Source organism: Rhea pennata, chromosome 2 (assembly GCF_028389875.1).
Source record: "Rhea pennata isolate bPtePen1 chromosome 2, bPtePen1.pri, whole genome shotgun sequence".
Classification (NCBI taxonomy): Eukaryota; Metazoa; Chordata; class Aves; order Rheiformes; family Rheidae; genus Rhea; species Rhea pennata.
In genome coordinates, this window is record NC_084664.1 from 100,941,176 (window position 1) to 100,965,325 (window position 24,150).

General features: G+C 38.5%; 1 protein-coding gene across 1 annotated transcript; it reads right to left on the reverse strand.

The window, feature by feature from the left end:
• Nucleotides 1–473: 473 nt before the first annotated feature.
• MYLK4 (myosin light chain kinase family member 4) lies at nucleotides 474–23,889 on the reverse strand. Its single transcript, XM_062568521.1, has 14 exons — nucleotides 23,715–23,889; nucleotides 23,403–23,437; nucleotides 14,720–14,795; nucleotides 13,745–14,207; nucleotides 12,858–12,877; nucleotides 9,865–9,970; nucleotides 8,885–8,978; nucleotides 7,671–7,780; nucleotides 6,386–6,527; nucleotides 3,921–3,991; nucleotides 3,034–3,162; nucleotides 2,581–2,733; nucleotides 2,135–2,207; nucleotides 474–549 (listed from the first exon to the last, which is right to left on the reverse strand). Exons 1-14 carry the CDS (start codon nucleotides 23,887–23,889, stop codon nucleotides 502–504), a joined length of 1,695 nt encoding a protein of 564 aa, XP_062424505.1. The 3' UTR covers nucleotides 474–501.
• Between the last annotated feature and the right edge of the window lie 261 nt (nucleotides 23,890–24,150).

Consider the following 24,150-nt stretch of genomic DNA (forward strand, 5'->3'; position numbering starts at 1 on the left):
CTGGCACTCCTCAAAAGTGTGGAGCAACTTCTTTCAGAAGACACCTCCCTTTCATTCCACTACAGTTAGTGGAACTGCCCTGAGGGTCTGGCCTGTGCCTTTGCTAAAAAGTAATTACTTTTCATATTTATACTCTTTTTAAATCAGACTCCTAACCACAACATGAAAACTTGAAAGCTTTCAGGACTGAAAAGTTATTGGGTGAAATCCTGCCTCATAAGAGTCATTGGGAGCATAACTATTCCCTTAAAATGGCCAAGGTTTGCAGCACATACGGCTTCATACACAAAAGGTGTTTTGCACATTGCTGTGATTTAGTATAAGTGACAGGGACAGTAACAGTGAGAATACCGGTGGTGAATACATTTTGGACTGTGCAGTTTGGACTGTGTAGGGTTTTCGGCTTCCCACTGATCCCTTCCACAGGGCTACAGCATTTATGTCTGAAGAAACACTTGGGACCTGAAACAAACCTTCTGTCTGGCAGCTCTTTCGGAGAGGTTATTGGGCCAGGGATGCTGGAGACACACAGCCACCTTTAGCCTTTTCCTAGGGAGAAAGAAAAAAAGAAAGAAAGAAAGAAAGAAAGAAAGAAAGAAAGAAAGAAAGAAAGAAAGATGCCATTATAGGAAACATTAATTGAGGATCAATCACATCTCACCTCTAATTAAGATAACAGCAGAACACTGCAACATCAGCGTGTTTAGTAAAGCTAATACCAGGAGAGGAGCTATATGGATGGAATGAGTTCTAAAGCTTCTGTTAGGGTAGGGTTTCCTCAGCAGAGAACTGGAGAAGACAAGCATCCCACCAGGGAAGCACCTCATGTTCTTGTAACATTTGGAAAAAACAGCCTGCCCCCCAAGGATTCAGGCAGGGTCTTCACTGGAGCCCTACTAACAGAATCACAATTATCCCATGGATCCTTCAAAAGAGATACCTACCTGTGACAAACTCCCATATGCACATATACATTTACTATATATGCACATTCATAAGACTTTTAATAATCTCATGGGCATTGCTCTTCTGGGAGATTTTCAGAAAAATTATACTTTGATTGCAATTATAATAATTTATTTGATTCTTACTATTTCCCATTTTATACTACTGCTGGTTATTCTTACTCTGTGTAACAGGAACATCTCTCAAAGACGGAACTTCCAGGACACTACTCAGCCCAAAAACCACACCAACTCATCAACGGACCTACTGCTGTAGTATTATTGTCATGATATTTGTTCTTGTTTTGGTAAGATTATTTTATTAAATAATATTGTGGTCTGCTAATTCTTAATGATGGTTGCAATTCAAAAAGCAGCTTGGCATGTACAACCTAGGCACTGCAGCTGTCATTTTATTTAACACTGATATGCTTTGTTTGCAAAGCAGGAAGGGAATGCTGTGCTTCAAAATGCTATAAAAATTCTGGAACTTGCTTAAATTGATCTTATCTTGAACCAGATTGGACTGACTTAGATTCAGGCAACAGTAAACTCAACAGTTTGAACTTCCCAAACTTAGTGGCTCCTTAAAAAAGGAATAATCAAAACTATTTAAAATCATGTTGATCCTCCAACTCAGCCAAATGGATTTTTCCACTTGAAAAAATAAGCTTCCTTTGTTCGGCTATCTTCCAAGGACAAGAAGGTGCCTAAGTACGGACATATACACTGGCTGAGGTTCTAAGCTCTATTGGGAAAGGTATCTTTTGGGAAGAGGTAGGAAAAAAACAAAGAGCAATTATATCAAACTTCAGGAGATCCTGAAAGGATTTTCAAAGCAGTAAGCAGAACCACTCCAACCTGGAAAACTCCCCCTTTGAATATATGATAATTCAGTGCGTGTTTTGTAAACAGTCTCATTTTGCTAAGATATGGATCCACTCGACAACACAACAATCGCATGACCCTATATTTCTTGCCAGACATGCAAGAACCCATGAGCAAGTGTGAGCATGCAAACTATAACAACTAAATAAAAGCAAGGAGACATGTGGCTCACAGTGGCAAGAAATACAGCAGCAGCACAGACTCAAAAACATATGAGAAAAATATCAAAGCAAATAGTGATGTGGCAACACAAAAAGGAAACAGCAGATCTACAATGCACAAGGATATTTAAATTTAGGGACCTGGAGTCTGCAGTGGAGCTTGTGGTCTGATAACCATGGGTGTTTTAAGGCAGCAGTTGCACTTATTCTCCAGCTAAAGGAAAACCAGAAAGCTATTAAATGTTTTTCCTAGAATCTTACAATTCAGCAATTATCTTCTACTGGTCATGTGTTCTGCCATCATGCAATGCTGTGGCTGCAGGACACTTTATGCCAGATTGCAGCTAATGCATGAAATAGGAAAAGTTAGAAAGATTTTTCCGTTTCACAGAAAAAACAAATTCAGGTAACTTCTGAGCATTTTATGTATACTATAAACAACACCAATGAAGTGGCATTGTAATATTCTTCCTGGATATAGAAAAACTTAGGTAAGTCATGACAGTTCTGCAAAGGAGCAGTACAAGTGACACATCTGTGACATGATGTTATGGAATGTATATTTCGAAGATAAAGGGATTATATACCATTTTTCCTTGATGAGAAGCTTTGAGATGAAATCTTTGGCCACATCAGAAACATCTTGAAATTCCTCATCTTCAAAATTCCAGCTACAAGCCAGGATATTGTTGAGAGTCTCATTGTCATCATCACCCAAAAAAGGAGACAATCCACTCAGCCTATATTAAAAAGAAGTAAGTTTACTCCTTTTGTCATTTCCTCTTCCTGTATATGATCTCTGATGTTCCATCTAAGATTGTTCTGTTACTCTTGGCCCTACTTTGCAACACGTTACTGGCTAAGGAAGTCTTAGCCATTAACAGTAAAGACCAATTCCTTATCAAAGAATTTGGAAAGAGGCCTATGTTATCTATTTTAGGTTCTAACTTTGTCAATCTTCTAATATAACAACAAATTTGGGTGACTGACAACTTTCAATACAGAAACAGTTTACACAGAAGAGATTGAATCCTACTTACAGCATATAAGCAATGACTCCTACACTCCACATGTCTGTAGGAAAGGAGACAAACTCATAATTCACAACTTCAGGCGCAAGGAATTCTGGAGTCCCAAAATTAATTCGAAGTTTTTCCCTGGGTTTATATCTAGGAATGGAAACATTAACAGAGGACACCAATTACAGCTCTAATTTGAGCTATATCATACATTACTGAGCACTTCACAAGATTTCAGAAGCATCTGGAACTTTCAGAAGAAAAGCAAGGATAGACGGAGGTACAAAGTGAAAAAAAATGTATATCTATACATATGAATGAAAAATGTTTGCAAGATTTATTTCATACTTCAGATTTATATCAACTGCTACACAATAGGATACAGGAAGAAACTCAGATTTCAAGGACTTTTCATGACAGCTGTTACCATTTTGGGCCTTCTCCATATAACAGGCCTGGAATTTTGAACCAGCAAATTCTTCACTAAGGTTATGATATCTGACTAAGCTAGCAAATGATATGGCACGGGTTATATCCTAATAGCTCGTGATGGTCCCTTAAACTCTCGCGTGGAGAATCTCATAGCTTTGGAGGTAAGAGACCAGACAAGACTGACCATTGGTTTTGTCCACTCTATCTGTTCCATTATAGCTATATGTATGACCAAGTAGAATCAGCCCTCTTTCAACCTTCCAGCTGAAAAAAGCTCTTCAAAATTAGTATCTTTTACTCACCATGAATGAGTAAACATTCCTTACTAAAAGATACCCCTGGTTAAAAGAGCCACATTACACTTGTACCAAGAACAGTAGAAGACTGTTATATATGAAATGTGTCATTGTAGAGATGTAATACCTTTTCCATTGTTTACTAAATCATTTACTTTTAGAAAGTTCACATTCACATACCTTCTGGCCAACCCAAAATCAATAATTTTTATTTGATTTGCTGCTCGGTTCACACAGAGGATATTCTCAGGCTGCCAAGAGAAACCAGAAAACACTTTAACAAGAAACAAGGGTGACAAATTGGACTTTTAGTAAATGATAGGGGAAAAAACACTAAAAATACTGCAAATATTTCATAAGCACCTTTTGCTTTTCTCCTTGGTAGATTTCTCTGCATGGGTACTTCCCCCTACTGTCATATGGCCAATGAGGTTGTACATTTTGTGCTCTGTAATTGCTTTTTCTTCTTAGCTTTTCAATTTGACATAAGGCAGCAGTTTAGATAAAGAACGCATTAGGGGGAGTGCGACAGAGAATGCAAGTTTTCAAACAGGGTTTAAGGATGCTGGCATTGTGATTTTACAGACCTTAATGAGTTGACATTGGAATTTTCTTTTTTCTTTCTTTTCTTTCTTTTTTTTTCTTTTCTTTTTTTTTTATGATTTTGCTGGGCTTTGAAGTTTATCTTACAGTCTTAAGTTTCTGATTTCATGGATATTCTGGCAGTAACTGTCTGATTCAACACTGATATATTAGGGTTGTCACATTAACTTTATGGTTTTCTCAGATATTTTAGTGAAAGGTGGGATTCACAGCTTAAACCCTAGTGGACTTTCATAGGGCCAAATGCTGCTCTTCACTTCCTGGCAGGAATCCATTAGCTTCGATAGAGTTACTCCAAATTCATATAGAAGTGACTGAACACAGATTTTGGTCAATTGTCTTTGAAATGTAGAAACCTAAAATAGGGTCTCATATTCACTGCCAGCAGTTTTATAGCTACTCTGTCTTGTTGCTCATAGAGTCCTCTTTGAAATAAAACAGCCCTCAACCCTTAAAACATTAGTTAAACTTGTCACCATTACTAATTCATTTTACATGTAGGCCTCTTAAACACCACATGTTCATAGTTTTTGTGGTCTTGGACTATTAAGGTCAGGATGAATTTCTTTCAATTTCAAGCTTCCTTCTCCGAAATCGTTCATTACTGACAACAATCTGCGAACAAGCAAGACAGAAGGGAGAAGCCAAGTTGGCTAGCACATGAGAAGAGAGGTCTCCGGGAAGAATTTCTTGGGTGTGTATGTATCGTTTTGCTCGCATTTGGACTTCCTACTCAAACTGTGCCATCTCCAAGAACAAAACACACACGTCCTTGTGAACAGTGCGAACTTCTGCTTGGCAGGTTTCTAGGTAACTGGATATTTATAAAGAAAGAGGAATATGAATGTGGTCACTGATTAGCAACTGAAGCAGATCTCAACATGTATCTGTTCATCTGCTTGACCAGTTCAGTAACATATAAACTAACAACATTAAAAATGTACTGTATTAACTCAGTTTTTACATACCAAAACCAGCAGCAGTAATAAAAACCTCACCAAAGAGAAAACCCTCTTGTGCACATTTTCTTTCCTTTTGCTTTGTTGTAAAACTTAGGAACCATCTTGGAGCTTTATAGTCAGCCATAAAACTAAAGGTATCATCCCTTTTTATTCTGGCACCAAACAGGTTGAGAAATAAGTCTATTTTTTCATAAAAACTTGGAGAGGGAGAAAGGCCATTTCAAATGTGCAATCTAATGAAAAAATGTCATTTCAACAAATGTTTTTTGAAGGGTGACAGTTAACCCTTAGTAATCAACTGGCATAAGAATGTACAACTGGTTTTGCTTTTTAAAAAAAGTGAGGGGACTTTTTGTGTATTTGGTTGCATAGTTCAGATAACTAACCATGTACCTGATACAGAATATGCCACCTTTTTCTGGGCTTCCAGCTGCACTGGCAGCTATTGCCAAACTTAACACAGACACTCTGTATTTCTTACATCAGCCACTAGCTATTTTTATATTTTTCAATTATACGAGCACATTTTAATGTACTTTCCCTCAAGTTAGCTATCTAGTGATGTGTTTTCATGATCACGATAGAGCAATGTAGACCTTAGAATGGTGTGCTGGGTTTCCACTGACCCTAAATGACCTGAATTTAGTTTCACTTACACCTTGCCTTCTGATCTGTAAAAATGGGGATAAATCCTATCTCATGGTTGACATTTAAGACAGAGATCTGGTGTGGCTGAATTAAATAGTACTTGCACAATATCTTGAAATCCAAACAGCAAAATTGCAAGTAGCAAAATACCATGGTCAGCTGCAGGTTTTCTGTAAAATCAGCCTGTGCAAAACTCCAGAACTGCGAGGCTTGATGTCAGGACTGAAATTCTCATCTAATTTACTTCCTCTTGCAGTGATTTAACTGCTGTTAATATGGTAAATACACACTGGTTTAAGGAAATCAGAGTAAGTCCCGCTGCTCTTTTTGCCAAGGGAATCTGCTAAGCTGTATGGCCTACCCTGAGCGAAATGAATTTCCACAGTAGAATCCAAGCTGCCACTGTACAAAACAGATATCTCAATTCTGTACCTTGAGATCCAAATGAAGAATATACATTTGGTGCATGTACTGAATCCCCTCACAGATCTGTTTTATGAACAAGATGGTATCCATCTCTGTCAAATTGTAATTTTCATCAATAATTCGGTCAAATAATTCTCCTCCTTCCACACTGTTGAGAGAAAGACAATGAAGTGGTGATCAAGTCCAAATTCAACCCCATGAAGACCATATACTAGCAACCTGTCTGAAATGCCATCACTATTAATCATTCACAGCCAGGATGAGTGAAGTGGATCTGCAATATGAGATTGTAATCTGACCTGAACCTCCCAAGTACTATGATGTGTACTGGCCTGAACTTATCCAACATTTGAGGGTCCAGTCTCAAAGTGTCCAGTCTCCCACTCATTGATAGATGACAAAGTGTTAAATTTTGGGCCTTGTGTTCACTGGAACATAATTTTGTATTAATGAAATTAATGATGTTACATGGAAAACCAAGACAACATGTTGAAGAATCTGCATTTAAATCTGTGTCCTCCTCCCTCAGAGTTTAATAGGGACACAATCCATGCATTCGATTTGAAGAAAACTAAAATCACAACGAAAAGACTTCTCAATTTCTTCACCCATTTCAGAGTACCTCCAGCTTACAAATTGATATCTATGTACAATTTTAGCTTTTGCAATACACACTAATCATTTAGGCCAAATTCAGAGGAATGTCTGAGAAGGTCCAGAAGAATGAAACTCGATGTAACTTTGTACCTTTTACCACCTCTTTAAATACTTCACTTACATCTTTTGGCTTTCTTAGAATAATATCTATTTGACATGACTTTAAGACAGCTATTTGTGGCTAAGTAGCATGATAATCCAGTATGAAAGGTTTAATCTATAAAGGCACTCAGTATAAAGACTATCCTCAACACCTAAAGCTGGCATCTCTCTGTGGTAAGGTGCCTTTCCATTTGCCTCACAGAACTGGAGATATTGAGAGGTTTGTTTCTAAGCTGACGTGAAATATTGCTTGAAATTATAGAGAAGCTATATTACACAGATCTATCTTCAAATGGGGCAGTAGCTTTGCAACATTAGAAGTATCTGACAACATCACTGGAAAAATATTTGTAAATGGTTCCACAGGAAAAGTTTTTTTTTTAATTTGAGTTTTGGTTCCAGGGAACTTCTTTCACATGTTCTTTCCACCTGTAAGCAGCTCCAATTCTACTTTCAGGAGAAAGTAAAAAGGAAATGGACAATTCTGGCATAAGCTGTAAAGATAGAAAGGGAAAGAAAACAACACACTTACTATTCCATGACCAGAACAATGTCATTTTTGGATTCAAATGCGTCATACAGCTGGATGAGGTTCACATGGTTCAGTTGGTTCATAACATTGATTTCATTCTTTACCTCATCCTGTAAGGAATAATGAGTATTATTGTTTCAGCAGCCTTTACCAAAGAAAGCTGCACAAACTGGCATGTCGTTAGTGTTTGAACTGGACACCAACATTATATTCATGTTCTCACTTCTGGCAAAGTTTTCTTTTGATTGCTCCTGCAGTGGCAAATGTCAAGGCCATTGGCACTACTAGACTGAACTCATAGCTCAAGTTGGGGACTGCTTCAGTAATAAGCTGGGCAGGGGGAAAAGGAAGGGGAGAGGAAGAGGGAGAGCGCAAATGGACAAGTGGTGGATGGACACAGAGACATCTGGAAAAGAAAAAGTCAGGATGGGATTTGTTTCAACCAGCTTTGGGTATACAAAATGAAGCTGTCCTCAAAACCTCCCTTCACCATCAGTGGAAAGAAAGGAACGCAGTGCAACTATTTCAGGAATGTAGTTTAGGATGGGTTGAGTCATTCTCTGGAGGTGCCAGTCTCTCTCCGTTGACTATAAGGGGAGTCTCAGTGACCAACTTAGCCACAGACAGTTTCACTTTAGACATTCAGCTGAGCTGAATCCCACCCTTGAATACCATTAATGACACAGCTGTCACACTAAGAATGCTATGCATGCTTCTCTGTGAAAGCAAAACCCAGATGGCCAGGAGGTTTGGAAAACAGTCCAGACAAATTCTTCTCATCTGCATTTGTGTTGATGTCTGAAGCCCAGACCATGCCTGCTATCACCATCCCTCACCAAGTCATTGACACCAAGTCATTGCAGCAAGGCCTGGAGTGTGCTCTGTGTGTGTGTGTGTGGGGGGGAATATGCTATGTCACAGCCTAACAAATTTTTTAATGTTAAAGAAAACACTAATGAATTGACAGCAGAAAGGAAAAAAGAAAAGCTGAAGTAACATAAAGAGCTGAAAAACACCCTAGAAAATCTAAAGAGGACTTTGATGAGTTGCTAGCACTTCTGGAGGAGAAGGGAAATAGAACTGCAGCCAATGACTATCCAGTGGATCCTGTGAGGGTGATAGCTTGTGAGCGCCTTGATCATGCTCTGTTCTGTAGCTGAAGAAAAGTGTGGGATCCATTAAGGAAGAAAACACTCATATCACACTCTACCAACCTTCTGTTTATCACCTTTGGCTTTTATAATTTTGGCTGCCAGCTTGAGACCTGTTGCTTTCTCTTCACATTTGTGCACTTGGCCAAATCGCCCTCTAGGGGAAAAAGCAAAAAAAAAAAAAAAAAAAAAAAAAAAAAAAAATCATCTAGTGGTCGAGAGTGGTGCTGAATGTAATCTAGGTTATAAATGAAGGGAATTATTATCTTCTCCCTGCTGGGTTCCATTTGAATTGCTGTGCTGCTATTTTGTTGTGTAAATTAGACCTGCTACTAATCATTTAAGCATACCAAAATCACATGCCATTCTAGCTGATATTCAACATGTATGATTCAATAATACCCACTGCGTTACCTCCACTTACTTTTAACATGTTATGAGTAATCTCAGGGAGGCCAATGTTACGTACTGTAGGCATAATAACTCACTCACATGAGCAACATGCCTCTCTCCATTTCATCCTTCTTCTCCAAGGGACAGTTGTGATTTCATGATGAAACAACACCTACCCAAGACCATGCCGCCATCAGAAATGATGACTCCCTCTAAAATTAGTCAGCATTAGAGACCAGGAAACTATATGGCTTGTCAAATTAGCTCCTTGATCTAGTTGAAAACATCTATGTATTTTCAGGGATGGGATCCACAGAGGGAAGAAAGGCTACAGTATGTCTCTACCTCCTGCTGGCTGCAATGTAAAGAACTACAGCATCCTATGAGCACTGTCGTAAAGCCTGAGGACAGCTGGCTGGCCTAGAACAATACCAAATACAAGCCAAGCCTGATGGTGCCAAACCTGCAGCCAAAATCCACTCACACAGTGAAATCAGCCTCCTGTTTTCATCCCTCTCTAACGTACTGTTAGGGCTTAGACTTTCATGACTTTAATTCTAGTGAGGCATGTTGCTTCCATTCACCTCCCAGGGTGCTTGGCTGTAAACCTTTGCCTTGCTTTTCATGTTGATTGGGTTCGCTTGACTTACCCTCCCAGGATTTCATTCTTGCTGACATTATAGTAACTGCTGATCCCCGCCCTTTTGGCTGAGACAATCCTGTGATCAAATGGTGCTGGTGGAGTGGGATTATCATCTACAAAAAAAAAAAAAAAAAAAAAAAAAAAGACAACGAAAAAACCCAGCATATGAGTGGTCACATGTAGTGCTTGTCTGTTATTTTAAATCTTTCTTTCCTACAGAGAAGCTCATTTAAGAACTGAATACACCTACTGTAAAGACAGGTCCTTCTCTGCTATTTATCAAGGATTTTATTCCAAGAGCGCTAGCTCAGAAAAAGGGTATTGTAGGAGAGGTAGATTTAATAGGGTAGCATCTTCTTCACAAGAAGTAGCAAGAAGCCCTCTGAGCCCCAGCCAGATGAAGACTGCCAAATGAAGCCAGTAAAGATTCACACCCAGAGAGGGCTTGAGCAATATGTTTGGAAGTTGTGGCCAGAACCTCTTTTTCTCTTGCTGATTTTTTTTTTCCTCTGGGACTGCTGATAAATGAAAATGTACTATAACTCTCTTGGGGGGGTAAGAAGAGAGACTGAGCTCTCCTCTTGGTCCAGCTGCAAGGGGCTATTTGCCTGCTTATGCTGTTCATGGTGAAGTATTCCCTTCTCTGCTGGTCATCTGATTGGCATAACTTTTCATTTTCCTCAGTGTAGTCATCACTTTTAAAGATCATATTTATGGCTTGTGTACATGATGGAGGGTAGCTGGCAGGTAGAAGGTTAAAGAGGGGAATGGGTTCCCAAAATCACACAGCAGCAGCTATGAAGTTTCAGCACAAATGTAGATCTCTGGTATTATTGTCCAGAAATCCACATGCTGGACCATACTGCCTGGTGGTGTCAAAATCCCTGCTGGAGACCAGCCCTGCATGCCTAATTTCTCTTCAGATTTTTTTTAGGTTGTTGTGATTTCAATTTCATACCCACGTTGTTTTTCATTTGATTGATATTCCCGAGAGAGACCTTTGGCTGACCAAAAAGTGACAAATACTTCTTCAACTGGTTAGGAGGGCTAGAGCCACAGCATTTCAATATGAGCTCTCTGGTTTGGAATGCCAGCTCCCTTTTGTGTGGAGCTTGTGAAGCAATTTTAAAACTGAACATTACTTCAGTGAAAATGATTAAAAGCATAAACAAAAAAAACATGACTGCATATAGCTGGCAAGAACACTTTGGTCATTAACGTAACAGAGGATTGTCCTTATTCACAGTGAACATCCTTTTTTCCAAGAGGCCAGCTGTGTACCTAGAGTTTTTTGACAGTGTTATAATTTACATGGCCAGGAAGTTAGTTCATGGTCAAAGAATTGTGAAAAGCTTGGGCTTCTGGAAGTTTGCCACCTACTTGGGATTCTGCAGAGCTTGAATTGGATGTCTTTAAGTATGAGCCTTTTACTGTTACCAACACTTAAAAAATGCCATGAACACCTCTACCCTAAAGGTATAATCTGACCCTAAGGACACAAACTCCAAGCGTCTAAGTATGTAAGTTAGAGAAGAAAATAGTTTTTTAAACATTTTTTTTGCTCAGCTCTGAAATGCTACCAAACTTTAGGCAAGGAAGTATTCATAGGCCTGAAGGGATCAGTATGATCCTCTAATTTGACCTTCCATCTCAGGTTTTCTTCCTAAGGAATATGAAAAATACTTCAGTATAGAAGTTTTAGTTCTCAAGATTTTCTCAATGATAAATCCTCTGTTTTTTCCTTTCTTGCACACAGAAGGTGACATCTCCTTATTCAGGAATGACCTACTGCTACAGATCTAAAGATATTTCAAGTGAGCTGCCACTCTAATGTCATCCTTGATATCTACCAGACCTGAGGACACCTTATAGAGTTGAGAATTTTAGTATACTATCATCTCCTGTTTCTATTACAGAATTCAAGAGCCTAGCACAGACATTTTATAAAAGTTTCCCTTTTCCACCCTCCCCACTGTCCCAAAGCAAAGAAATTCATTCTGTGTCTTATGCATGCACATGCACACACACACACACACACACACACACACACACACACACACACGGATCTTAGGATCCTTCAGGCCACCATTTCATGTGCCATCATTTCATTTACAGGGATAAGCCACTGAAATTCTCAAGATAAAAGTCTAACATTAGAAATCTCTGTTCCACTCTCGTGAGCAATGAATCAGAGTTCAGTGCCTGAACCCACTTATCTGACTGTTCATCTGTCAGACCTCCACACAAAAGTTTGCATTTATTTATTTTATAGGTTGCAGTTGTTCTCACTTCAGATTGCAATGGTATTAATACAAGCAATCTGATTTTGTGGGCTGCATCCAGAATGTTGCAGAGTCTGTTTTAACACATTTTCAGCATTTCCATAGGTCAACAAATTACATTCCTGGTTTTGCCACACATAGCGTAATTTCTCCCTCCACTCTATGTCTGTAACTCTCTGTTATTAAAAGAAGATGGAAATAAGATAGTATCAGCAAAGTAGTTGTGGCAGAGCAAATTAGTTGCAACTAATTTCCTGATTCTCAGAATCAGGCTTCAGAATTGAAGCCTTTAAAAAAATATAAGCCATCTCCTCAGGTAATAAACACTGGTATAGTTTGTTAGAAGCAAAGAGAACCATGCTATTTCCCCTGAGCTTAGGATGTGGCCCATGAACAACGGCTTTCACTTGCAGTTACCATGCACTCCTTTCCCCCCCCCCCCCATTAACAACAGTCACAAAATCATTCTCTCCTACAGATATCTCTGTCTGATCAGCACTGTCAATACCAGTGGAATTAACTGTTTTATTTCTGCCTTTAGCAACACATCCCATAAGAGCTTTTTTAGTTTTACATAGGCTATCAGCATTTTCTGCATCTAGGTTGCTGTTTTTGTTGTCATTTTTGTTAAAGCCTTCAGCATTCACTCGATGCTTATTGCTACTACTATGCTCAAATTGGCAGGTCTACTCAGTAACTGAACTATAATTTCCTGTACCTTTTTCGCAGCCTTTGCACCTGTAAGGACAAAACATGGCATTAGAGCAAGGTACATGTAAAGCAGAGCAAATTTAGAAACATAGGTGAAAAATGCCTAGACATATATTGCATCCAAGTAACATTAAGTTATTTCACTTCATGGTGTAAAATAATAAAGTTAAATAAACTGCTTTAACATTCACTTTGAACAATAAAATAACCGTTAAGTTAACCATGACAGCAAAATAATTCTCCTTTGCTGAAATGACTGCCTGAATTCTTCTGATTTTAGCGTTTGGCTATCGATCTCACCTTCATAGCACTGGGATGGCACTGGGATTTCACTCTGTTCATAAAGGTTCTCGAGAGCTTAAAATGCTTTATCCCTGAAGGGCTATGAACAAACGCAGCACAGAATTATAGCAAATAAGTTTATCATCAGTTTAATTCCCTGTGAAAAAGTGTCACAGTGTTATGTTACTACGTCATTACTAAATCTTGTAGTAATTTAAGTCCCAGTTGGTATATGGTCTAACATAACCTTCCTTTGCTCACGGGTTACATAGTGCTGGAATATAAACATGACACAAAGAGGGAGATTTGTCCCCAGAGATGAAGAATAGCCTAATATAATTCCCTTGTTCCTAACCTTTATTTCCAAGCAAGCAACGAACACAGTCTGCTTGTACCAGCAATCTGTGGGGGAGATTGCTTGCCAGTCTGTTTTAAAGGTCTAAATTCAGCTTTGAGCTCAGATCAGACTAATAAACTCATTCTAGCTTTGCTATTGTGCTGGATTTTCACCAATATTTATATTTACTGGCCACTTTGACTTGAAATTTGAAATATATGGTTTTCTACAGCATGAGCTCCTTAAGAAGGAGTAGACTGGGTTTCAGATCTTACCTTTCCTGTGGTGCCTCTTGACAGTGGCTTTCTCCTGCCTCATCTTCATTTTGAGAAGCAGCTGGTGGTTCATCAACCTCTTCTTCATTCTCATCAGCATCTCCCTCCTCTTCATCTTCCCTTTCCTCTTGTCTTTCATCTTCAGACACTTGATGTTTCTCCTTCCTCTTCCTGCATGCTAGAGACTCACTTGCTGTTTCCTGTCCAGCTACCCTTTGACAACCATCACCAACAGCATCTTCTTTTTGCTCTTCTGTAGTGAAGGACTGCTGAACTGAGCTCCTCCTGTATTTGTAATAGTTTTCAAAAGCCAAACTTTCTCCCTTCTTCTTTAGCCCTTCAGTATGAAATCTGGCAGAATCCATTTGAAACAGAACAGAACTTGCCTTCTTGGCATTTTCCTTGTTGAGCTTATGAATCTTCTCTTTGTGAGAGCAGGACTGGTTTGTCTGGATGGCCCTCTCTGTAAGTAAACAAATTACCGAGGAATCTGTCAGTAATTCTCTGAGAGTTAACAAGCATATTAAATCAGGACTTGCACGCGTAGCATAATTTCTGTTTTCTGAAGTAGGTACTTGCTTTTCTCTCTAATTTTCAAGGTCAGTGTAAGTCTTAGAAGACTACTGACAGTAGGGCTATGAACTTCCACAGAGTACTCTCTTTAAAATCAGGATACCATGGATCAGAGATTCACTGGAAATGTTTTTCTCACTCAAACGTATTGTCAGCAAATTCAAGGTTAATAAACTCACACAAAGCATTTTTTTGGAGCAGTTTGATACCAAATGCATAGGCATGTGAAAAGTAGCTTGATGCTGCTCAAACAACTCTCACTCATGTTGGCAAGCACACATCTCGGACAACCACCTTCACTGCAACTTTTCAGGAGAGAATGGCCTATTTCTTGAGAAAGTATGGGCTCTGCAGCTGTACACTTAGGAATTAGAAACTGTTCAGAAAAAAAAATATTCTAACCTGTGGCATCTGGTGGTTTCTGTTCTTTTATAGGATTTGTTTCTGTTTCACTTAAATATGAAATTTCTTTGATGACCTGTGGAGAAGACAATTGATATAACAGTCAGTGTATACAGTGTTCATATTTCATAGTTACGTATGAAACTGCAGCCTGATATGTTTGGTCAAATATAAGTACTCTATGATCTAACTCAACCTTCTCTTATAAATGATTACTTTGATCACTGTTAAACTGACTTGATTGGTACCAGTGTAAAGCAGAGGGAATGATCTCCATTAAAACCAACATCACTGTTAGCATAAACACAGACCAGAAAAGATCAGAATTGAGCCTGAAGGACTAAAAGAAACAGCTATCCAGGAATGAACTGTTTCCTTGCATCAGCCTCTAGCTTTTAAAAACTAGGTTGGTTAAACCAAAGCTATGAATATTTAATATTCTAGTAAAATATCCAAAACTTTCTTACTGACAGATTTCAAAAAGATTTTTACTGTTAATCAACATCTGGTAACAGCTTTTTTAATGAGCCAATAATTTATTATAGGGTGACCAAAATGGTTACCAGGAATCAGAGTGCATAAACCACGTCAGCTTTGTAGCTTACTCTTGTCTGCATTTTACAATGTTATAGCGACATCTAGAGGAGCTTTATACTATGCTTCCTCCTCATAAAATCTTCATTATTATTGTTACCCTGGTGACTATTTACTAATATTTCTATGCAGTTTGTTCAGTGTGCTTTTTCCTTGGCCAGTCCTAGACTTGCTATAGAACATGATCACAGCAGTCAATGATGTCTGTTGTTTCACAGTACTCCTTTTCTACCTTTCCCATCCGCCTTCCTCCTCTTACAGTACTATGCAACAGGCATTATTAATAGTAATAGGTCCAAAGTGTGTGAAAAATAGATACCTCCAATTATTTTCCAGAGAGACTGCTTTCTCTCTTTGAGCCAACCAACTGCAACAGCATAATGCCTATTTTGACAAAATACACATGGCCAGGCATGTAATTTTGTGTGTCTTAATCACGCAAGCAGTCCTGCTGCTTGTTCATGGTTGGGCTCTAGTCATGAATTGGTTCCACTGCTAAACATATGTTCTGGTAAGCCCTCTGCATTTTTTATGCTTCATTTTTTCCTTTTAATTTATCAGGCTATACAGAAAACCAGCACAAAATTAAAGCAATGTGTATCCTCTACAAACACTGCATTCAAAGGAAAGGAAACTCCATGAGGAGCAAAGAGAAATAAGAAAAACTGGATGAAACTGCATGAAAGGATTTCAGAGGTCTGCTTTGGAAAATCCTGATCTACAAGGGACAAAGAAACTGTACTATGAGCATGAGAACTGAGACCAATAGTCATTTGGGATAGAGTGGATCCTAGTTACAAGGAGTGAAGTTACAAGCTGCAAATTGAAAAAGGTCTAAACACTAGCACATAAGAACTCTTGAAATCATAGATATACACTGGAGCCTTGCTCACACGGAACCTAAATGTAAATGTTGTGGCTCCAGATGGATCGTAATGAAACAACCAGTGCTCATTTTGTTTTTCATGATGAGAAGTCCTAAAAAAAAGAAGGGCAAAACCTTGGACTGATTCACTCTGCAATGTGACTGCAATTGGTAATGCACTCGGATTCCTGTAACCTCACCAAGCTGCTGTGGACATCAACTCCAATCAAACACAGTCAGCTGAGCAAATAACCAGAGAAACAGTCTCCAAGCTCTTTGATGCATGGGGCCAGATTTCATTTCTGTCTTCAAAATTAATTGCAGGCACACAGTGCTTCCTACTAAATATTCCTGTAGTTTGCAGGTGTGAAATACAGAAGCCAGCTTTTGAAAATCCGTCTAGTGGAACATTGGATGATGCTGAACATCTGAAACTGCCAAAGAGTTACATAAATTACTACAGTGTTTATTCAAGCATCATTCCTAATCACTTACATTTTAACAGTCGATGAGGCACTCATACTAATTCAAATGAGACAAAAAATGAACATAAAATGAAACAGCTCAGAGCATTTACTGTTATCCTTCATAATCAATACATATGGCTGTTTGCAATAAATTTAGGGCCAACTTTTAGTGCACTAGCATAAGAAAAACTAACATAAGGACTAGATGCTTGACTGATGATAATACCTATAGACACAGCAGCAGTCTACACGTGCATGTTCCAGTTTTCTCCATGTGGAGGGTTTTGCCTTTAGCAGCTACATGTAACTTCAAGTTGTCAAATCTTAATCCAGTAATAAAAATATGAACTTTCACTCATTATTTCTTTCCCTCAAAGCATTGTATTGTGCCAGATTTTACAGAGCATAGGAAATCAATGTATGGAGTTCCTTCCAGAGGGCCAGTCAGCTGCACTCTAGGGTAGGCAATAAAAAGCCCCCTTTAATTTGTCTAGGACATTTATCCCTGTGATATTTGACCTCCTCACCTCCTTAAGCGGGCGGGGGATGGGGGCAGCCACTTTGTCAGTCTACAATTTGTGAGCACCCAAGACCATCAAACTTCTCTGAAAATCTCATCTGAAAAGCATGGTAGTCTGTTAATGACATCCAAAAAGCCAGTCACCCCTCTACTCTTCATAACACTCTTGTTCCTTCAGTCTGTTAACATTGCTTTCTTCAGGGTCCTTTTAACTTAATCCTTATGGGATTTTATTTATTTATGTATTTATCTTCCTGTGCTGTGATGATAGGAGATATTTCTTTAGTCTTAATTTCTAAAATTATAGGAAACAGTATTTCTTTGTGGAAATTATGCCTCCACTTTATTTTTCCCTTCCTTTAAGGGTGTGAATATGTATAATGAGGTTTATGGCACTACAGCCATTTCCCCTATTCATACTAGCCCAGAACTTTCAGCTTTCATTTTAACTCGAGAAAAGGTTAAATATCTAAGGCTACATTGAGCCTGCAAAATATACAGAAGCAAAAAGGTGTGTGTATCTCCACAAGTTGGTACTGTGTATTCAAAAAGACATTTTCTGGACTTAAACATATGCTTTCATACAGAGCATTGCTAGACTCTAAGTAACAGAGACAGACTAAAAGCCCGTGCAGTGATAACAGGATAATATGATATACTCAAGAGGCCAAAAATTCAGTGTAGACCAATGGAAAAAAAAAACGCCTTTGGAAATTATTTAAATTAACTTTAGAAAGTTCTTTATGAAACCAGCAGAAATTAAGCAATAAGCAAGCATATATATGAAGATATTTTAACAGCAATTTCAAATGCAGTCAAAAATTAATGCTTTTTATAGACATCTGACTCCTTTTTAATGAGCTGTACTTAGTTAAATTCCTTCTTTGTACAGTACCAGGCCTAACCTTGGAATGTTTTTCTAGCTTTCAATTTTTTTATTCACCTAATAAAACTCTTTGATTTTTTTTCCTGCTGAAAATAAGTTTATAATAAATGGCCTCATGAAGCAACCCCAAGCTTTTACTTAGATCTCCTTTATCACTCCATCATTTTTCATTTGATACCAAGACATTATTCTGAAGATTCAGTTTCAATCAGCTGATACTAAGACACAGAAACTTGTACATGTGAATAAGACATTTCTTACTCACTTAGTGTCTGTTTCCCAGGTTCTTAAGACACTTTGCAAAGCTTTTTTGTGACAAGTTATCCAGGTTTTGTATAACACCTGATCATCATCCATTATCAACATGATTAAGTTACCTGAGATTTGTGATTATTTCATCTTTTTAACAGCCAAATATATGCCATTGGCTTTGCCACCCAAGCTTAGTACAGTAGATATTCTCTCTGCATCTACATGTTGGTATATGGGAGAAGGTACTGTATGACAGAGACCTGGTAGTGTTAGAATGCATGTTGATGCCTCCTGTGCTTCTCAAAACAGGCAGTCTTACCATCAAGAGTGGAAGAGGCATTCATGGAACCAATCATGACTGAGCTCATGGCCTATAGCAGGCTATCTGCTATAGTGAAGACACAGGATATTGCACAGACAACAGTAGGCTGCTTTTGAACACCTTTCACCTCAAGGTCCAGCCACTGTCATTTAAGAGAGTTAACATCAGGCATAAGAAGAGTTTTGAAAGCAGATTTTTAACTCGTTGACTGGCATAATTTCAACATTTGCAGAATACATGGACTCCTGCAATAATGACCACTAAATCTGTTGCTAGCAGACATTTTCCAACTATGGACATAAACCACCCACTTATCAAACTATTTCAGGCAATTCTGTGTTACTATATCAATTAAGTAGCCTCACTGTTAGAGAACACTTTTTAGTTTTTCTAATTTATTTGAGCTAAGCATGCAATGATATGCATAGCAAATATGTTCAGACTTCTTGAACTGCCCTTCACCAGTCACTTTGGGGAAATAGCATTTTTGGAAGATTTGCAAAGCATTATAAACTTCAAAAATCATCCTCTACAGCTTTGATGATTGATTTTAATTGGATTCCAAAAACATAGGTTTCCTAATAACACAATTCTTTTAACAAGAAGAGGTTTTGGTTGGGGGGGTAAGGAAAAAAGATCTAGGATTTCTTTATTTTCCCTTTATATACACACTTTTTCCTGTGGCACCTCACCATGAAGGCAGCACACGTTGAATGGAATGTGCTTGGACTCACCCCAGACTCTGCTGGGGCTGTTGCCCAGCAAGTCGTCATTGCTGTTCATCATTGCTGTGTGTATGTGCAAAACCCAGGATGCCGCCAGGATGACACCAAATTAATTTCATTCCATAGCAGTTAATCTTGTCATCAAAAGCTAGCATAGTTGAGACCCAGCACATAATTGCAATGGCACTCTTATACTGAAGGAGGCATTCATGCATGGTATCCCTTCTACTGATGGATGTACCTGGCTCCTGACAGGGCTGAGAGGAGTCATCACCTAAAAGTTGACTAACTGGCTAGAAAATCTGATGGCAAAAGATTGATTTTGACCACTGGAGTGGGCAAAGATCTCTTGTCTGAGCAAGTCTCTCCTACCACTGTCTCATTTCTTCAAGGAACCTTCTGCTTTTATTGGATTGATCTCCGCTGACCTTGGTCAATTGGATTGATCTCCCTACTTGGTGGAAAATGGCTGGGAGATGTTTGGCAAGACTGACAAAGCATGAAGTGTCTGCAGATTACACAATATTGTAACTCTAACCCAAAACAGAAATAAACTAACCAGTGGCAGTGGAAGTATTTCAGGATGGCTGTAAAAGGCAGGAAAGCAGAAATTTTGCTTCAGAAGAGAGTGATCCCTATATTTTGCAGAGCTCATGAAGTTCCTTTGGAGCCTGTGATCTGGAAATTTTTCCAGTTGCTGCTGAAACTGGCAGAAAATTTACGTACCCCAGCTGCTTATCACCACCTCTTTACCTGTCTCCCATTCCTCCTCTTTTCTCCTGACAGGGGTGAATACCCTCTTTATTCTACCTTTTCAACTGCTTTCTGCTTATTCTGGTTCTGTAAAATGAGTCAGTTAAAAAATACAAACAAATCCTACAGTTAATAAAGCAAAAATCACCTCTCTAAAGATGTAAGGATGGGAGGGCAGGTGACTAAGCAATATGCAAACACAGTGTACTGCCTTATCCAGATGTATCCACAGCCATCCATTACACAGCCTACTAGTAACTAAAAATAATTAGATTATTTTGCAGAACCAGTCGGGGGACAGTCAGATATTTATAAGATAGACCTGCCATCAGAACTAAGAGGTGCCAATTGCTGGTAGCTAGGGGAGAGTGGAAAATGAAAGGGCACTCATCCAAAATATCTGACCACCTCCAGCAGTGCACAGTGTCCTTCAGCTTTAACTGTAGTGAATGGATTACCTAACTTGTTGACGTACGGAAACAACAGGTCAGCATATGCCTGAAGTGATTGCAGGGTTGCTCAGTACTGCAATATGGAGCCTACCTGCAATAAAAGAGATGTTGGCCTTGTTGACTACAGGCTAGGACTTCTCCAAGGTCAGTATTGTTCAAAGTATCTTCAAGTGGGGACTAGAAACAGTGATAAGGATTGAGTTAATGTAAGTAAGGGTTTTTTTCAGTAAACCCAACCTGCTAGGTTTTTTCATTGCTATGCCACAGGCATCAAGGGCACACCTCAGGCATAAAACTCTGCTTCTGCACAGGTGAGAAGAAATCTAACCCCCTGTTTCTCCATTCCTTTGCTTTTCTTTTTGCTTTTGTCAGAACCATATAAAACCTCATTTGTAAATCCATTTTGAATATGTAACAGGCAGAGCACAAGCAACCAACTTCAGAGTGTCTCATGAACCAGCCTTTTTGCTAATTTTCTCAGAGATACTATTTCTATCCCCTCAGGCAGAGGTCAGTCTGTGCCCTCAGCACTGATAAATGCTGGCTTCTACTAAACTGAAGCCAAGTTCAGCAGTTTCTGCTGAAGGATATCAAACCATGCTCCATTATTCTTAATGCAGAGCTGAATTCAAGTCTGTTTTTACTTAAAACCAGGATAACTAAGTGTTTACTAAAGCCAGCTGCTGTTCACAGGATAGCCTGACAATTTTATGATGGTCCTTTTATAATAAATCAAACACACACAGAAGAAGGCAATGACAAGTTAACACATGTATGTTATCTAATAAAACAAACAAAATATTAACAACGTAATAATATCACCAGTGTGATTCCAGATGCGCTTGTGCTGCTTTTAGTAAGCCCTCATGCTAGACAAATTCCTACTAATTCCACTCAACATCAGTGAAAGTCTTCCTAAACAAAAAAATAATTAGTGAGGGGATTACAAATGGAGCTGTTTTTGAAATAAAGAGACTCCACTTGCTGCTCTGCTTTTGGGGTCTTTTGCAGTGATTCCCTTTGTTTTACCAAATCCAAGCCCTTTACCCTCCACTTTCAGACTCTTCATAGCTCTTAACTCTTCCCTGGGCATCTGTGACCTCCGTGTTAAACTGGTGACTTCCAGTCTGCCAGGAACATGTCCTCGTTCTCCTGCTGCTGCCTGTCACCTGTGCCCTCTGCTATACAGACTGTGCTCCCACAAATTCACCACTGAATCCATTACAGTGTCCTTTCTCCTACTGCATGTTTCTACCATGGAGCCTCATACCTACTCAGGCCTCCACAAGTTACCAATCCATTAACATCCCAAGCCTGATTCAGTTTGTATTTATAAATAGGTTAGACGACCGGGCTTTTACAACAGACATTTTCATTGATGTTTTAAAAAGTAAAAAGAAGCTCTAAACTTAGACACTCAAAATAATTACTGTTGTCCCATCAGGATAATGGTACAAAAGATGAAAACTTCTCTTTTGTTAAAATTCCTTTATTGGAACCAGTCCAACTAGATTTTCAAAAATTTGTAAAAATCAGTTTTGTTGTTTCTATCCATTGTCAAGGCAGCAATTTTTCCACTCTGTTATTGATGCTTTTGAAACAAGGCTGCAGCATTTCATATCCTTACAAGAGGCAGATCGGCCAGATCAACTGACAGAGCTTTACAAGATGCTCCTCTGCTGCTATATATTTGTACTGACAACTATTAAGTTTCCTATGCTGGCTCCAATACTTTTTGTCTTTCTGAGAAGTGGGGCTGTCTAAGAATAAACAAGCTAAAAAGCATCTGGTTACCTGATCTGAACATTCTGACTAATACTGGACACTTATTTTTTCAAGGAATGCCATTTCCTATTAATCCCATCACACAATGCTTTTCCTGCTCAAAAGTTTAAGAAAAACATACTCAAAAATTACTTGTTAAATATATCAAACAGTGAAACCTATTTGTGCCTTTAAACAAAAATGTAAAGTAAAGCAGACAAGAAGGTTAAAAGCAGCCTTTTGGTTCATTCTATGTTAATTAGATATCAGACTGCTTCGTCAGAAAAAATTCTTCATTTTCTAATGCTACTGTCTCATTTGCCAAACAGAATAGTCAAGTTATCTTACAAGAGCCTGTTATAATCTATAGAGCCTTTCAGGAAATTTTTGTCATCTTTTGGCCTATAAGGAACATAATGAACTTCCAGTTATGGTGACATGGACATTTTTTTTCTCCCCAAGTTTATACAAACCACAGCTCTAGTTACAGTAATTCTAGTAAATCTAGAATCTAGTAATTCTAGTAAACCTAGAATCCCAGTTTACAACCCCTCCCTCCTCACTGATGTCAGCAGAAATACCAGACAGAACAGCACACTGAAGTTGTTCTTTGAAATAAAGGATAGACACAGACACATATCTATAGCCTGATCCAAAGTTCACTGTACTCTTTAAAAGACTTTTTATCAGTTTCACTGAGATCTGGTCCACACTGCATATAACATGAGTGCTGCACTTGATTTTTCCCATATGATTATAACTCTGTTGATTATCACAGTAAAATGGATGGCCAAGACCGAATTCTACTGAAATCTACACTGATTTTTGTCACCAATATCAGTGACCCCTAATTATATTTTATAACTGTAAAGAAATCATTAGAAAAAAATGAAGGTAGTTATCAATGATTTTCTATATCTTCTCTCCTAAAACTTGCTGTTTCTTCAAATACATTTCATTTTTTTAAAGCATATGGATTGTTCTCTCTTAAATATTAATGAAATGAAAATGCTAAGCATACAGGAAAACATATCTATAGCTTGCCATGATTCTTGACAAGATGAAAAACAAACCTAGGCTCACCTTTTCACTTTTCTTCTTGAGCAGGGCATCATCTCCTGTGTAAAAGAATATCTGCATACTAAAAAGATGTTCAGCTCCCTGTGTATAATAGCCCGCTTTGCAAAGCTTACATTTTTGAGCATGGTGTTTTGCACTTAAATGATAGATTACTAATGTTTTAACCTTAACCAAAGGCCCTACAAGCTTCTGTAATCCAGTAACTTTGTTTCAGTCTGTCCAGTCTTTTAACTTGCCACTCTGCATTCCTGTTCATATCAGAAACGGATTTTTTCATTTTAAGGCAAAGTCTCTTCAATTCATCACTTCTCAGACTTTTGTGTCGTTCCATCCTGGATCCAGAGTCTGATGCTTCTGCCTTTACAATCTCAATGTCTGTTTCAGTGCAACAGATTTCTTGAGAAACACTGATTAGCTTCTTAAGAACACTGTCTTTCAGAGTTAACAGTTTATCTAATTTCTCTTCAAGGGAAGTAAACTTCATATCCATGATGCTAAAACTTTCAGATGTGCTGACATCATTGTTTGCAACATGAAGAATTTAGGGGAAGGGGTTCATTTCATTATCAGGCCTTTAGTTTTGTAAAGCACCTGGATCAATATTTTGGCCAAGTTGTTGACTTGGCCAAGATGTAAAAGAGCTCTGCCTGCTGGACGTCATCATTTTGCTATCATAGATATGGGGAGGAAATGGTCTGATGATCAGCTGCTTTAGGACAACATCAGTTGCAAAGGTTTCCTGTCCAATCTG

Coding starts and splice junctions, on each gene's coding strand:
- MYLK4 (XM_062568521.1), bottom strand. CDS start 23,889: ATGGATATGAAGTTTACTTCCCTTGAAGAGAAATTAGATAAACTGTTA. Junction 12,878..13,744: donor CAAGAGGCACCACAGGAAAG/GTAAGATCTGAA, acceptor TTGTCCTTACAG/GTGCAAAGGCTGCGAAAAAG. Junction 9,971..12,857: donor GTGCAAAGGCTGCGAAAAAG/GTACAGGAAATT, acceptor TTTTTTTTGTAG/ATGATAATCCCACTCCACCA.